Source organism: Myotis lucifugus, unplaced genomic scaffold (assembly GCF_000147115.1).
Source record: "Myotis lucifugus unplaced genomic scaffold, Myoluc2.0 scaffold_53, whole genome shotgun sequence".
Classification (NCBI taxonomy): Eukaryota; Metazoa; Chordata; class Mammalia; order Chiroptera; family Vespertilionidae; genus Myotis; species Myotis lucifugus.
The window spans coordinates 3,546,844-3,562,518 of record NW_005871101.1 but is presented as its reverse complement, the minus strand read 5'-3'; the positions used below and the strand labels follow the sequence as shown (position 1 = coordinate 3,562,518).

The window sequence follows — 15,675 nt, the reverse complement described above, 5'->3', positions numbered from 1 at the left end:
TTCTTCCCTTCCTTCTCCACTTCACACCTATACCTTAGCAGAAGAGTTTTGCTAGGTTTAAAACACAACCATGTTAATTGGCTTTATTTGAAATTCATAAGTCTCAAATGAGTCAGCCACATGGCTGGACAAAACTATACTATGGAATATGTCCACTTTCATCACCATCAAAACCAATGTTGAATATTTCCTTTCTCTTCTAAATCTTTATATCACCCTTTTGCCTTTATTCTTACCTTATCTCTGATGTTATCAATAAAATGGTCACCAACCATGATTCAAGCTACCAACTGTTTTGAAATTGCTCATAGAATTATATGGAGAAGCCTTGACTCCATTGCTATGAAGGAAGTGGAACTACTGCTATCAAAGACTGTCTTCTCCATTGTACTTTGGATTCCATTTCTTCTCATTATCTGAAGATCCCTGCTGGTGCAGTTATCTAGTGGGTCATTCTCAGCAGCTTGTGAACATACTCCAATAGCTCCTATCCTGGAAGTATACTCTGACAGGCCTACATGCCACCGGAGCCTTCATCTGATCACCTTCACAGCAAATTTTTTATAACATTGTCAATGTCTCCTCTTCATCTTATATTGTCTCATCGTCTCAGATTAATCAGATTATCACCTCTACCTCAATATGGTCAACCAGGACCTCTGTGTTACCAGACTGCCTGTTACCTTCTCTGCTTTTATACTATCTGACCTCTCAGCAGCTTCCAACACAGTTGACTAACCCCCATTCTTCTTGAAATACTTTCTTCTCTTCCATGTGTTCACACTATTGAGGTTTTCTCTCCATCTTTGGCCACTCTCTCAATGTTAAATTTATATTTCCACTTTTTTCTTTAATTACTTGTGAATATGCCAAACTATGTACTCAATATCTCTATTTACTTAACTAATAAGCATTGCAAACTTGACCCCAAACAAACCGCTGATTTCTAGTCTCAGTTCCTTAGATGCTCTTCCCATTTCTCCACAACTTAGTGAACTATCTATTTAATGTTGAAGCCAAAAAGCTAATGATACAAAATTAGTAAGTGAGAACTGGGACTTTAACTGGGGTCTTTGGGCTCCAAACATACTATCCTTTCAACTTCATCATATATTTTTATACATATATCTTTCTATCAATTTTAATTAATGGAGAAGAGTAAAAATAGTGATAAATAGAATAAATAATTTCATGTTTTTTACCTAAGCTCTCTCGTGAACAGACATACTTAGAGTCGCCAAATTCTTCATTTTCCTCCACTGCATAAAATTCTATGTTTCTTTAATGCCTGGGTCATCAGTGAAGTCTTAAGGTCTGTTGCTATATTTCCACTGCTTAAAGACAGTGCAATTTTGCTATGGTGATATGTCTTCTAAAGAACAAACTAAATAAAATTTACTAATAATTAGGATACAACTTCTTCTGAAGTGAGCCTTTTGCTTAATGCCCTGAGGCAGAGAAATATGGATGGGTTTTTTCTTATTATTAATATTTTGACTTTTTAATGTGGCCAGGAACATTTTACAAATATCTGAAATAAAATCTCTTGTAATATGACTGGTGCATTCTCAGTTATCATGAAAGAGGGGGCCAGTATTAATGAGTTATGAGTTAAAGGCTTTCTATAGAATTTACTTGGGAAAGCAGTTTACCCTAGAGTTGAATACATTTGGTTGAAGTGTGGTTTTAGATTTGTTTTTCTTAAGTGAATATTTGGCTAGCCAAATTCTTTGTGCAGCTCTCACCAAGCTTCAATATTTACTAACTGACATACAGAACTTTCTTGATAAAAACTAGTATTTTGAGTTGTTTCAAAATCTGTAGGTGGAGTAAATGTTTTGAGAGCATGGTAATGTTTAACAATGAATTATGTGCTCTTTATATAGCACGTATATTTTAGGAAAATATTGTTTTAACATTTTACTAGGAAAATAATATTGTATATTTATATAATCTCTTCTCAGAGGCTCTCACAACATCAGATCCCCATGGTGCACTGGACATGAACTATCACTATTTTATGATTAGAAATTGGTTAAATAAGACTTCCCCAAATTTCCAAGCGATATGTAGTTTAACTTAAATTTAATGCATTTAAAGAGATATAAAGAGAGAGTAAATAATAATTACTTTTTACCTATGAGAAACTACAAGAGTCATTTTAAAAAGTATTTTAAAGTGAAAAATTTTAAGTACTATGGTTAAACATCATCATCTGTATCAAGGACACAAAATCTTAGCTTACTTCTATTGAGCAGTTATAGATCTGAGTATACCCTTGTTTTAGTCTCATCCTATCTAATAAAGAGGGAATATGCAAATTAACTGTCACACAGTCACAAAGATGGCGGCGCCAATAGCCAAAAGATGGTGGTGCCCAGTCCACTCAGCCCCACTGGAGTCCCCCAGTCCTTTCAGCCCCGCCGGGGGGATGGCAAGCATGCAGTGCAGCCAGACCCGCCCTCAGCCCCCCAGCCACCCAGGGCTGGCCCGAGGTGCAGGCAAGCCTCGGATATTGACTGCCCAGCCACCTAGGGCTGCCCAAAGCTCAGGTAACCAGGGCCGGCCGAGGCTTCCACTGCCGTCAGTGGCAGCAGCAGAGGTGTGATGGGGGCATCACCTTCCCCTGATCACTAGGTCACCTCCTGCCCCTGAGGGCTCCCGCACTGTGAGAGGGCGCAGGCTGGGCTGAGGGACCCCTCCACCTCCAGTGCATGAATTTTCATGCACCGTGCCTCTAGTATATATTTATATTTTAATGGTGTTATAATAATATTATTTATAATTAAACTAAAGTATTACCAGAAGTCTTAGAGCTGCATTGATCACAGAAAAATAACAAGAATAGGAACCAAAATTTGAAAGATGTCTCCCTAAAGAGTATATGTTAACATATCATGAAAAATCAGTTTCTTTTATTATTTCAATCTTTCCTTTAGCTTTCTAATTTTTCTCAGACCTAAAATAGCTATTTCTAAACCCAAAGGGCTTCTTATTTTCAGCAATAAATTGATTAGCATAATTCTTTTTGTTTATTCAATTATTCAAAACCTATTTTTGAACATCTGCTATCAGCTTGGTAATAGAGGATAATGATGGCATGAAGGGAGGTGCTCTGGGACACATAGGGCAGCTGCTCCTATAGCCTGGAGGCCGGGGATGAGGGAGGATCATTTCTATACTGTAACTGTACAGGAACTATAGCACATACCTAGGCAGTTTCAATGGGAATATAGACTTTCAGGGAGTACCACAATCCCAAGTACCCTTGCTGTTCTTTCTCATCTTCTTTTAAAAGATTAAGGTATTAATAATGGAAGGAAATGAATCAACGTAGACATTCTCATTAATAAGAGTTTCTGTCCAAGCAACACAAATGAAGAACAATAGAGGACAAGGATAAAAATAGCAGAGTACCTACATTCCATACTTTTAACAATGATTCAAAGCATTTTTAAATTTCTCTTTTCCTCACTTAGAAAATGATTGATTATAATGCCTTTGTGCTCAGTACAATTGGCATCCATATGGTGAATTTGATGTCACCCAAAATGCCCCAAATTAACATGTACTGGGATCAGCAAATTGGTTTTCAGAGTAATAGTATGTTTGTATAATAAGTGACTTTCATATACCTCAATGCTAATTAGCACATTAAAATGACATTATTTAAATATGATCAGCTAATTCATTGGTTTTGTGTTCATACTTCTGTTTCAAGGCTATTTTTAACAGTATTTTCAAGTACTCCTAGCCTCTAGAAAGGACAGATAATAACATACCATTAGCGTGAGAACAGAAGAAATGTCAGCTGGCAGACAACCTCTGTGCTTTCTGATTACTGATTCAATACACATTTTTTTTATGTTCTGCAAAAACTGAGAATCCCCAAAGGTAAAGGTCATTTAAGATAAGTGTTTAATAGCCAGTGGTGGACTATTTCCCTTTCTACACCATTTTGTCAACTTAATATTACTTATAGGTTTATTAGTGTTTTGATATTGTATAGATATTTGCAATCCTTAATAGCCCCTCCGACTTTTACTTTTATATGTGTAGAGGATTGATAAATTTCCAATAAAGTGTGTTGTCCTCCCAACAGAGTATTCCTCTTGTTGACATATATTCAGGTTTCTCTGCTGTTATGCTAATAACCCTCTTCTGCTTGTTTGGAAAGGGATTGAATTGGAAATTGTCAATAGCTGTGAAAAGAACAATGGTGGTTGTTCACATCACTGCGAACATGCACTTGGTGGGCCCCATTGTTCCTGTAACCATGGACACCGGCTTGATTCAGATGAGAAAACATGCATAGGTAATGTATGGTAAATGCCATCTTCCTTTAGAGCTGTCCAGGATTCATTTAGCCCTTTCCTCTCTAAAACTTATTGCCGTAATCTGAGCTACATATCTCAAACTGCATGGAGAAATAAATCAGTCTCTGGCTACTAGATAAATGTAAAAGAAATATTAATTGGCAGAAGACATCATGGTCTTTGGATATTTACTTTAAAGTGAAAGGAGCTTTGAAACATTTAACAAAATATATGAACTTAGTTTTATTTCAGAAAAATATGCCAAGGCCTATCTAACCACTGAATGCAATTTGTAACTCAACAAATGCTACCACGTACCCGACTTCTCTCTACCCCATGCAGAAGCTCAATCATATGCATTTCCTTTTCTTTCTTTAAAATATATTTTTATTGATTTCAGAGAGTAAGAGAGAGGGGGAGGAGAGAAATAGAAACACCAATGATGAGAGAGGATCTTTAATTGGCTGCCTCCTGCAAGTCCCACACTGGGGATTGAGCCCACAACCCAGACATGTGTCCTGGTCAGGAATTAGAATCAAACTGTGACTTCCTGGTCCATAGGTGGATGCTCAACCACTGAGTGATGCCGGCCGGACTGCATTTCCCTTTCTTTTTTAAAAAAAATATATATATTTTTATTGATTTTTTACAGAGAGGAAAGGAGAGGGATAGAGAGTTAGAAACATTGATGATGTTTCTAGAAACATCTATGAGAGAGAAACATCAATCAGCTGCCTCCTGCACACTCCCTACTGGGTATGTGCCCACAACCAGGGTACATGCCCTTGACCGGAATCGAACCTGGGACCCTTGAATAAACAGGCCGACGCTCTATCCATTGAGCCAAACCAGTTAGGGCTGCATTTCCTTTTCAACTTGGTGATGGCTTGGATGCATGTTCAACTTTGGTATGACAGGCACCTACATTCCAAAAGAAAACTTTAAAATTCTTTGGAAATCCCAACTCAAATGCATTTTTAATAAATAACTTTTCTGACATATTATTAGAACTCATATCATTAGAGACAATGAGAAAAATAAATTTTACTTCAACCTTGCTTCATAATGAATGTGGAATTTAGAACTTCTGAGGAAAGGGAATATCTACTAAAAACAGGGAGAGTGAGCATCAAACTATATCATTATATGCTCTGTGTCTGAGAGCACCTACAAGCCCCTCTAAACAATTTGCCATTATTCTGGAATTAAGTATCATATTTGCTTGTTTTTTGTGTGTTGCTTTATATGACCTTTCTTAAAAATTATGAGTACTAAAAAATTTTTTGACCATTTTATGCTATTCAGAATGGTTAGAGACAAACTAGAGTATCATAAAAGAGGTGAATTTCAAAGGTGTAAGTATTTGGAATTTCTTTTCTTATGTGACAGTATGAGCTTCAAGGGATTTTGAAGTTTTCTGGTTTCATAAATCATTTAACCAAAACAATGTCATTACTTGTATATCTTGATCCAACATTGCCTCCTGCATTTTTTTGAATCTACAGTTGCTGCCTTAATGAAACCCATTGCTTTCATTTCTTCTTCTTATTTAATGAAAAACTTGCTTTTATTTTTCTACCTTGCTAATACCTATATCTCTGGAAAAAATAAGGGGTTCCTTTTTTCTTCCTCCTTCCCTTCCTTGCTCTCTACTTGTCTTTTCACTAAACCTTTTGTTTGCGACTTACAATTTTGTGTCTTTCCTTATTCTTTGAAAAGTACAATTCAGTAAAATTTGTATTTATAACTAGAAAAAAATAGCATCTGCCATGGTCAAAATATAGAAAATTGCATATTTATGAGATTTCAGCATGACATTATATTGTTTATGGTTTAAGTTTATTTCATTTCCAAACAATAAATAACACTCATTCCTAAAGACCAAATATTCACTACAGTAAGGCAATGAATTGTTTGGAGAGTACACATACAAACTTTGCTTATTTACCTGAGAACAGATTAAGGTCATGGATGATTTGTAAAAATATTCATATCTGGAGGAAATTAAAGAATTTTCTTTTTAGCTTATTTTAGAATCAACATTTTTTATATTTGAGAATGTACAAATAAATGGGAAAATAAGTTGTCCAGTCTGCAAATTGTCAGCCTGTCATTCCCAACTGCAAAAATGTATTAGGGCTAAAACCTAGAGATGTGTTAACACAATTTGAAAGACAGGTAAAGAAAATCCAAGTGTCTGATCAGCAGTAAGCTCTCTACATTTAACAATCATTAGATATTAGAAACACAATTTTTTCTATCCTTTTTGAGTTTGTTCAACAGCTATGCTTGAAGGGGTCACATACAAAAGATCATTTTTTCCCAAGGTTTAATTTTCATGCTTTTCTGAAGTCAAAACTGAAATTTTTACTTGGTTTGCCTGGCTTCAATTGAAGCTCTATTTTTGATGAGAGCTAAATTTATATGAATAGGTGAATTCCTCTGCAATTGGCAATACTGACCAATGTAAGAAAAACATGATTATCAATGAAGAGGAACATAAAAAGGGAAACATTAGCAAGCAAAGATCTTACCAAATAAGATCTGAAAATAAATCAAGGAAATTATGAAACAGGTGATGTAAGTGTTGAAGGGACACAGCATTTTAAGAAAGGCTTGTGATGTAAGAAGGGCGGGGTTTCAGGTGAGTTTCAGACTAGATGGTTTACAGGAGACAAGCTAGAAATCACCCCAGAGGAATGATGATAGAAGAAGAATCTAAATGGATCATAAATTGATAGACTGTGGAGCTCATTTTCCAATTGTGATACAGTTGTGCTCCTAGTATCTGAGTACAAGGAATCCTGAGACATACATGTTTGGAGGCTCTGTTAGTATTTGAGAAGACTTTAAAATATTTTTTAAAAAAAAACCCATTAAGGATCATGTTTTAAATTAAATAAAACGGAATTATTAAACGCAATTTTGCCCTCTCTGTTCATGCTATTTAACCCAAAGGACAAAGGATGGTTTAGTAAAAGAGAGGAAAAAATACCACCGAGAATTTTGTGAGTAGCACTGCTTCTGGAATTTTGCAGGAGAAAGAATGTTTTGTGTCCAAATGACCTTCCTTTAGAAGTTGTACGGTGACCCCTCACCTTAGATAATTGACTGCATTTTCTTTCCTCCCTTTCTCTTGTCTACATTTCCTTACACTGGTACCCTTTCCAAGGTTAATTGAGATATTGACCTTTTATATCTGTGGCTGCTCATGTAGTTAGGGAGCAATGGGACTTTTTGTACACTCAGCACTGACAGGCCAGCCAACATACCAGCTCAACAAACACAAGGTGGAATTGAACCAAGAGCCTATAGCAAAAACCCTGACCACCCAATTCCCAGGCGTCTAGCCTGAGGGAAGCAGTGGGTGAAGAGTCTGTTGCTACTCCTTGGACAGTTATGTTAGGAATGATCACCTCAAAACTCAAGCCAAATAGATTATTCTTTGGCTAAAGGGTTTCAATTTGACTTAATTCTGGTGCATTTTTATTTTCCTCAGAGCAGTTATGTATGTGGATGAAATATTCGGGATTGTAGAATTCTGGGATAACAATGCTGAAGGACACTTAAAGAGCATCTCTTAGAAAGCTGTTTATCTGATAGGACATGCCAGGGTAATGGCACCAACAGTAAAATGAAAAACCCTGACCCACTCATCCTAGCCAAAGCATCATCGCAAAGTTCAAGCAAAGCCTCTGAAATATTCTACAATTCGAAACACAATATTTAAAAAGATTGTCTGCCCTCTCTCCAAATTGCAGCTGCCACTTCTCTTCCCAGTTTTGTGAATTCCATTTCCTTGCAAAGCTCTGTCATCTAAAGGTCTAGAACAAGTGTAGGACTGTCTCCTCTTTGCTCTCAAATGTTCACTAAGTGGAATTTTTGACTCTTCCTCTCAAGCTGTTTCGATGTTGTTGTTGTTCTTCTTCAAGTTCTCTGTTTATTTAGTCAAATTGCTGTTTAAACTGGAAAAATAGCAGAAATCTCTTTTCCTGTGCTTATAAATGCATTTGGAGATTATTTACACACTTTAAAAAATAAATGACAGGCATAGGAAAAACATGCAAGAAACATAAATTCAAATGTGAGCCTCATTCTTTCTATGTTATAGTTGCTTTGATGTCTGTACAATGTGGCCTGAGAAATAGAATTGAGTAGTAAAACAATTTGAATTTATAAGTGAGGCTTTAATTTAATTCTATAGTTCAGTGAAATTCCTGTCTCTGAAACAACAGAAATATCCTTTCCCCTTCAGACCTTGATGAATGTGAGAGTGGAGAAGCCTGCTGTGCCCAGCTCTGCATCAACTATTTGGGAGGCTATGAATGCAGTTGTAAGGAAGGCTTTCAGATCAGTTCTGATGGTTGTGGGTGTGATGGTAAGTTCCTGCGATCTAATATGAAATCACTGGTGTGATGAGGCAATCAGTGAAGGAGGAACATGTGAGGAAGGGGGTTAGGATGGGAAAGGGAAGGCCTTGCCCTGAATAGACTTGGATGTCTACCTGGTTCTACTAATGCAAGTTTTAAGATGCAATTTTATAATTTTCTAAGTTACTTGTTAAAATTGGTTCACTTACCTTGCAGATGATTTCTAGATTATGTATTAGTTTTCACAAGAGAGTATGAATTTAATGAGTAGAGGCAATTCACTTTTTTACACCATTACATTAAGAACAGCTCATTTGAGCCATTGCTATCATTTACTTTTTTTAAATTTATTTTTAAAACGTGGAACCTTTAAATTTTCACTTTATAATCATTACCATTATTTTGAACCACATTTTTCTTCAAATCAAAGGAAACATAAGATGATCTTTTTTAATAAGTCAACATATATAAGAATATCATGCCTCAGAAAAAATAGTGTTTCTTTGCTTTAAAGAAACAAATTCCTGAATTATATTGACGATGATAGGTATGTGTTTTTTTTCATATAGACACCAAGCTCCTCAGCCTTGCAATGTAGGTAACAGCAAAGAAAACACAGTTATGGTATCTATATATTCTAAACACAGTACAATATATTACCATTTACCATATTTAATCCAATTAACAGGAGCCAAGAAATTTGAATTTCATCGACCATCTGCTCTTAAGCAAAGTCAGCCAAAAGATAATTGTATGGTGTGAATATACATACTTGGGTACATGCATCCAAATTGAAAAGGTATCATAATCTGAGGCAAAGCTTAGAAACCCAGCTTCAACAGTAAACTTTTACTATTGTGAACACATTGACCAAAGTCTAGGCTCAGATATGGACAGTCACATGAAATTAAAGCCTAGAGTTCTTCCATCTCTAAAATTCTCCATAAACCTTGTATAGAATTATGCATGGAATAAATGCTTCATTCCAGAGATGGAATAATTCAAGAATGAATGAAAATTATACAAAATGGTGTACAGCCTGAGACCATTGAATTTATTTTGTTTTAAATTCCTCATCAAAACCTCATGAACAAGGTCTCAGAAAGACCTTGTCTGTGTAGATGAACTACAATAAACTTGAGTGAAAGAAAAAAATTGGCAGGATATACTTGAGAAAGTGTCCAAGGCTAAGCTTTCTATAGGACAGTACATAGTCATGAATTAATAAAGGTGACAACAGGAACACAAATATGCCCATGACTTCACAATGTCTATTTTATCTCTCGGTGCCTAAAAGCAGACATTGTTTAAATGTTCCTAGATGTGGACGAGTGTCTGGATACCAGCATAGTCTGTGATCAAGTATGTATTAACTCTGTTGGAACATACCACTGTACTTGTGAGGAAGGCTACAGAATTGGAAGTGATGGAAAAACTTGCATCTGTAAGTCACTGTGAAGAATCTCATGTGTCTCCTCTAAACTACTTCCACCCTCATTTTCTTCTTCAGGGACAATGGAGACCACATATTCCTTCACTCAACCTGTCTTCCCCTTTCCTCACAGACTGAGATCTTTCCCTTTTGTTCTCTCTGCTGCAGTGTCAGCTTTGTGATAGCTGCTTCTCGCCCTCATTTACAAGAGACTTTTTGAAATGGCCTCAAAGAGTTCTTCCTTTCAGTGGCCCCCTGCCTTGGCTGTCTAGTTCAAACTCTCTCATTTCTCTCATCCACCCTTGCTCGGTTTTTCCTTCTTTTAACCAGCATGTTGAATCCAGCCATTTTACTGTGTGGTCTTAGCTTTAGATGATGATGAGCTAGAGGAAGGAGAAGAGGAATTAGAAGTTGTGAGGTTCGCAGGCCTTCTGTTCAAGAGCCCGCCTAGACTGCTTCATTATGTGGCTCCCTCTCTGCCTCCCACCTACCAAGATGAAGAAGATGAGGACAAAGTGGGAAAAGATATTCGAGGAGAACTAGCTCTATTGCCCAAAGTTGGTGAGTAAAATAATTTATCTCAATGCAGTCACCTCTTTTTTTATTAGAGAATTTACATAAATTATTTTATAAACAATTTCATTATCCATAATTAATGCCACCAAATATTTTAATGGGATGTTAGCAAGAAAAGTGGGGCCAAAATCACTTCTGAGCTTTCTAGCAAACCCATCATCTTTTGTCTTCCTTCCCTTTCACAATAAAGGGTTGCTATGTAGGTATGTGTAGAGGTGTGGGTACATGGTATTGGGGACTGTTCAAGTTCAATACAATGAAATGGACCTGAAAAGTATCTTTAAATTAACATAATGGGGAGGATTGGGACCTTTCAGTTCTGACTATTAAAACTCCATTAGAAGTCTCTTTTATATATTTAAAAACTTACTTTAAATTGCCTTGAAATCTAGATCCTTCCCAGTTTTTAAAACAATGAGAACTAACACTTTAATATATTCAAATGGACCAAGACAGTATCTTAAAATTGTGAACAGTTTTTCTTAGATGCATCTATCCACACAACAGAACTCAAGCATCAAATCACTTCTGATCAAAATAAATTAGCATTTCCTCTCTCAAATGTAACAGTTTGCAGCCAGTCTGCTGCTTCCTTTTCTTTTCTTTGTCAAACAGAGCTGCTCTTTTTGTTCTCCCTCTATTTGCTGTAGTTTAACAGAGCTTGATGATTGCTTCAGGATGTATTCCGTAAAATGGCAGAAATATTTTCATGCTTTGGTGAATCACTATAATAATATCAATAAATGCATCTGCATAAAAGTAGAAATGCTTTACTGTTTCTTCATTAAACTTCTGATGCTTCAATGACTGAAAGTCTGAATGGAAAGAGTTCAGGGCTACTAAGGCAGCCAGAACTTGAGTGGCCAAGATCTAGAGAGGAAAGACCCAGACAGGTGAAATGGACTAACTCTGCTGCTTTTCTCCTTGAGCCATTTGCTAATGTATGGGCTGTGCAGGCAGAGAAGTCAGGGAATCTAAAAGGCAGCTGCTAAGCCCTGACCGGTTTGGCTCAGTGGATAGAGTGTCGGCCTGCGGACTGAAGGGTCCCAGGTTCGATTCTCGTCAAGGGCATGTACCTTGGTTGTGGGCACATCCCCAGTAGGGAGTGTGCAGGAGGCAGCTGATCGATGTTTCTCTCTCATTGATGTTTCTAACTCTCTATCCCTCTCCTCCCTTCCTCTCTGTAAAAAAATCAATAAAATATATTTAAACAAATAAAATAAAAATAAAAAACAAAAGGCAGCTGCTAAGAGGGCAAGGAGCTGAGCACAGTTACCAGCAGTATCATGGCGATGGGAGGTAGAGTCCGCAGCCCAGGATCTGCCAAAGGAGAGATGGCTTGTTCAACATAACAGACATTCAATTGCGATGCCTGAGAGACCCCACTAGAAACAGGGGCAAAACTTGAAAAATCCTTAAAACAACGGAAATGAAATCTCTCCATCCTTATTCATATTAAGGTAATTTCCCTCAAAAAGAGAATAGAAAAACACTTCATGATACACTTATACACTAGAATACGATACAGACTTTAAAAAACAACAACTAAAAACTAGTGTAAGAGCAGTATGGGTGAGTCTCACAAACATTACATTGAATGAAAGAAGAGTGACACAATTCTATTTATCTAAAGTTCAAGAAGAGGACAAGCACCAAATGGCAGGAATATTGATTATTTTGCTGTTCTGGAATCGATGATAATTTCTCTTCATACTTTTTAAACTTTATTAAATATTCTAAATATTCTTTTGGGACTATATTTCAATAGTATTATTGGAAAATATAAAATAACATCTACTTTAAATGATATTTCTTTGCTGTTGTCTTTTTCTGGGACTTTAAGAAATATCTTCAAGGATTGAAGGATTATATTGTGTGTGTATGTGTGTGTGTGTGTGTGTGTATGTGTGTGTGAAGTGTGAATGTTTCATCTCCATTTTCAGTGACGTAGACAGTTTGAACTAACTGAAAATGTACCATATTCCAGTCTGTTTAGATCACACCTTTGGACATGATTGCAGTTTGAGCTGTGAGGACTGTATGAACGGAGGCCGGTGCCAAGAGGGAAAGAGGGGGTGCTCCTGTCCAGCTGGCTGGGGTGGCGTTCTTTGTAATGAAAGTGAGTGATACCCTGAAGAATTGGTAAGAGGGTGCTATCTTCTCCTTTACTGTTGCTAGACCACTGGCGATGAGTTCTCCTCTACGTGTATTCTCCCTAAAATGTTTTAACAAGGTAAGCAATTGATATGGGTGAGAAACCAATTTATTTGTTGTGCCTAGAGAATGCCTTGAAGCACCGAGGTTTTAAAGTGAACATGTGATTAAAAGGGAAGATTTTGTGTTCCCTGGAAAACTTGATGTTCTGTTTCTTATTTATCCATGGAGCATAAAAGTTAATAAAGGATCCTAGCATTCTAGGCCTATTAAAAATCCCTCCATTTAAATAAGTCATTAGGCCCAGGCAAGCTATTCCCAATAAAGACAGAAAAAAAAACAGATTTGTTCTGCAAAGTGTAAGTAATGAGATTGCTTGACTGCTGCTTCTTTTCTTTTGTGTGTTTTCTTTTCTTTTCTTTTTCCTTTCAAAATATGTTAGTACAGCCAATGGCACTTTTAAGTATTTTATATGTCTCTCATAAAAATATAAAAGATAAAAAATGATACCTATAATAAATGTATTCTTTATATTTCAAATGGAGGTGTGCTTGCAGGTACTAAAACTACCAAGTAATAAAAACAAAATAAAAAACAAAACTACCAAGTAATAAAAACAAAACTATCTTTGTTTTCTCTTTCTCTTTTTAAATTTACCTTATAACGTTTTTAAGAGAAAGGTTTTCTTAGCCTTTGTGATTAGCTTAGATGATATGAGCAGATTTTTCATTTGAATCCCCCAGCATACAGGAAGAAAAAGCACAAATATTGTTTCTATTAGGAGATAGATATGATCTTGAGTCACAACATATGAAGTGGCTTAACCAAGATTACTAGCTAGGGTCTTGAGGACCTTCCTTAAGTATCCCTCTGCTCATGTGTCTCTTCTGCTAAAAAAAAAAACTTGACCTATTTCCTGATACATAAAGCATATGTTTCTGATCTACTCACTAGTGACCCTCTAAAATCAGGCCCTTCTCAATTTTTTTTGCTTTTGATCTTAATCACAACTCTTTGCCCAGCTTATCATTTCCAAGAAACTAAACCACTCACTACTTATTGCTTTGCACTTTCCATTTTTGTGCCTTTTGCTAGACTGCCATTTTTGTCCATTTCCACTTACTGTATGAAGCCTTTTTGATGGCCCCAGTCTAACCTCAACTATTTATATTTCAGTGAATTTAAAGTCTCTCTCTCTCTCTCTCTCTCTCTCTCTCTCTCTCTCTCTCTCTCTCTTTGATTAGAGACACCTATTCTCCTGTTCCATTTCTTTGACTAGACCCAGTGCTCATTGTCAAGGTCCTACTCATGTTTCTCAAAACTGGAGGTACCTAGTGCATAAATTAACAAATAAAGAAAAGTTGATATTAAAGTATTCAGTTATATTGACCTGCAACTTGACATTGATCTGCAACTGCATAAAACTAGAATCAATAAATGTTATTGCATGAATAAAAGGAAATAAACATTTTACTTTATATTGTAAGTTTTGTTGGAAAATATGTATCTTCCAAACCCTTCATTTCTAACATGGTGGCATGAAAAATAAAACTAAAAATCTATCTCAAATACATCAGAATATAGCATGTCTAATATAAAACTAATATAGAGATATTTAAAATGAACTTGCTGATAAAATGAAGATAAGATGCCCCCTTCTTTGACTTTAGAAAACTTTGAGAATCTTTTAAGTTTTCACATGGTCCTTCCTGTACAGGAGTCTGTCCCTGAAAGCAGATTATATATATATTTTGCTTTACTCTCTGCATTTCTTAAGAAATCTTTACAAAGATGAAACAGAATATTCCAAATGGAAAAAAATGTTCACTGATTCTTTAACAAAAAATGGGGAGTGAGAACTTTTTTTAAAATCCCTATAAATTGCAATAAATGGATGTGACCAATCATTCATCATCCATATTTTTAAAAGCCCCAGCTGTTCAAATGCTGCAAGGGAAATTTTTAAAAAGAGCATTCTAAAGAGATCTGGAACGTTAGTTTTCCCACTGAGTAGATCTTCTAGCCCAGCGGTTCTCAACCTGTGGGTCGCGACCCCTTTGGAGGTCGAACAACCCTTTCACAGGGGTTGCCTAAGACCATCGGAAAACACATATATAATTACATGTTGTTTTTTTGATTAATCACTATGCTTTTTTTTAAATATATTTTATTGATTTTTCACAGAAAGGAAGGGAGAGATGAGAGTTAGAAACATCGATGAGAGAGAAACATTGATCAGCTGCCTCCTGCACATCCCCCACCGGGGATGTGTCCACAACCCAGGTACATGCCCTTGACCGGAATCGAACCTGGGACCTTTCAGTTCGCAGGCCGACGCTCTATCCACTGAGCCAAACCGGTTCCGGCGGCTATGCTTTAATTATGTTCAATTTGTAACAATGAAAATACATCCTGCATATTAGATATTTATATTACGATTCATAACAGTAGCAAAATTACAGTTATGAAGTAGCAACGAAAATAATTTTATGGTTGGGGGTCACTACAACATGAGGAACTGTATTAAAGGGTTGCGGCATTAGGAAGGTTGAGAACCACTGTACCTATTCCCTTTATTGGTCAATGATGAAGATATCTGCTTTGAAGTGTTAGGAATTTTCCATGTCATTAGAATGAAACAATTTAAAAATTATCACATTAATTTTAATAGCACCTTTCAGGACTCCATTTCTTTTGAAGAGATTTCATATTGAATATTTGTTATTATGACTATCCAATTGACAGGGAAGATTATTTTCATATGACAAATAAATGGGTTATATCTGGAGGGGAGGCTTCATGACTCCTTCCAAATCATCCAGCTATG

General features: G+C 36.3%; 1 protein-coding gene across 1 annotated transcript in view; it reads left to right on the top strand.

Moving 5' to 3' along the window:
• The window catches only part of MEGF6 (multiple EGF like domains 6), a 172,777-nt gene that overhangs the window by 59,997 nt on the left and 97,105 nt on the right, over positions 1 to 15,675 (top strand). Inside the window, exons 5-9 of the mRNA XM_023753913.1 lie at positions 4,178 to 4,315; positions 8,572 to 8,694; positions 10,008 to 10,130; positions 10,485 to 10,679; positions 12,682 to 12,813. Coding sequence (XP_023609681.1) covers positions 4,178 to 4,315; positions 8,572 to 8,694; positions 10,008 to 10,130; positions 10,485 to 10,679; positions 12,682 to 12,813 — 711 coding nt within the window. The remainder of the gene's footprint in view (positions 1 to 4,177; positions 4,316 to 8,571; positions 8,695 to 10,007; positions 10,131 to 10,484; positions 10,680 to 12,681; positions 12,814 to 15,675) is intronic.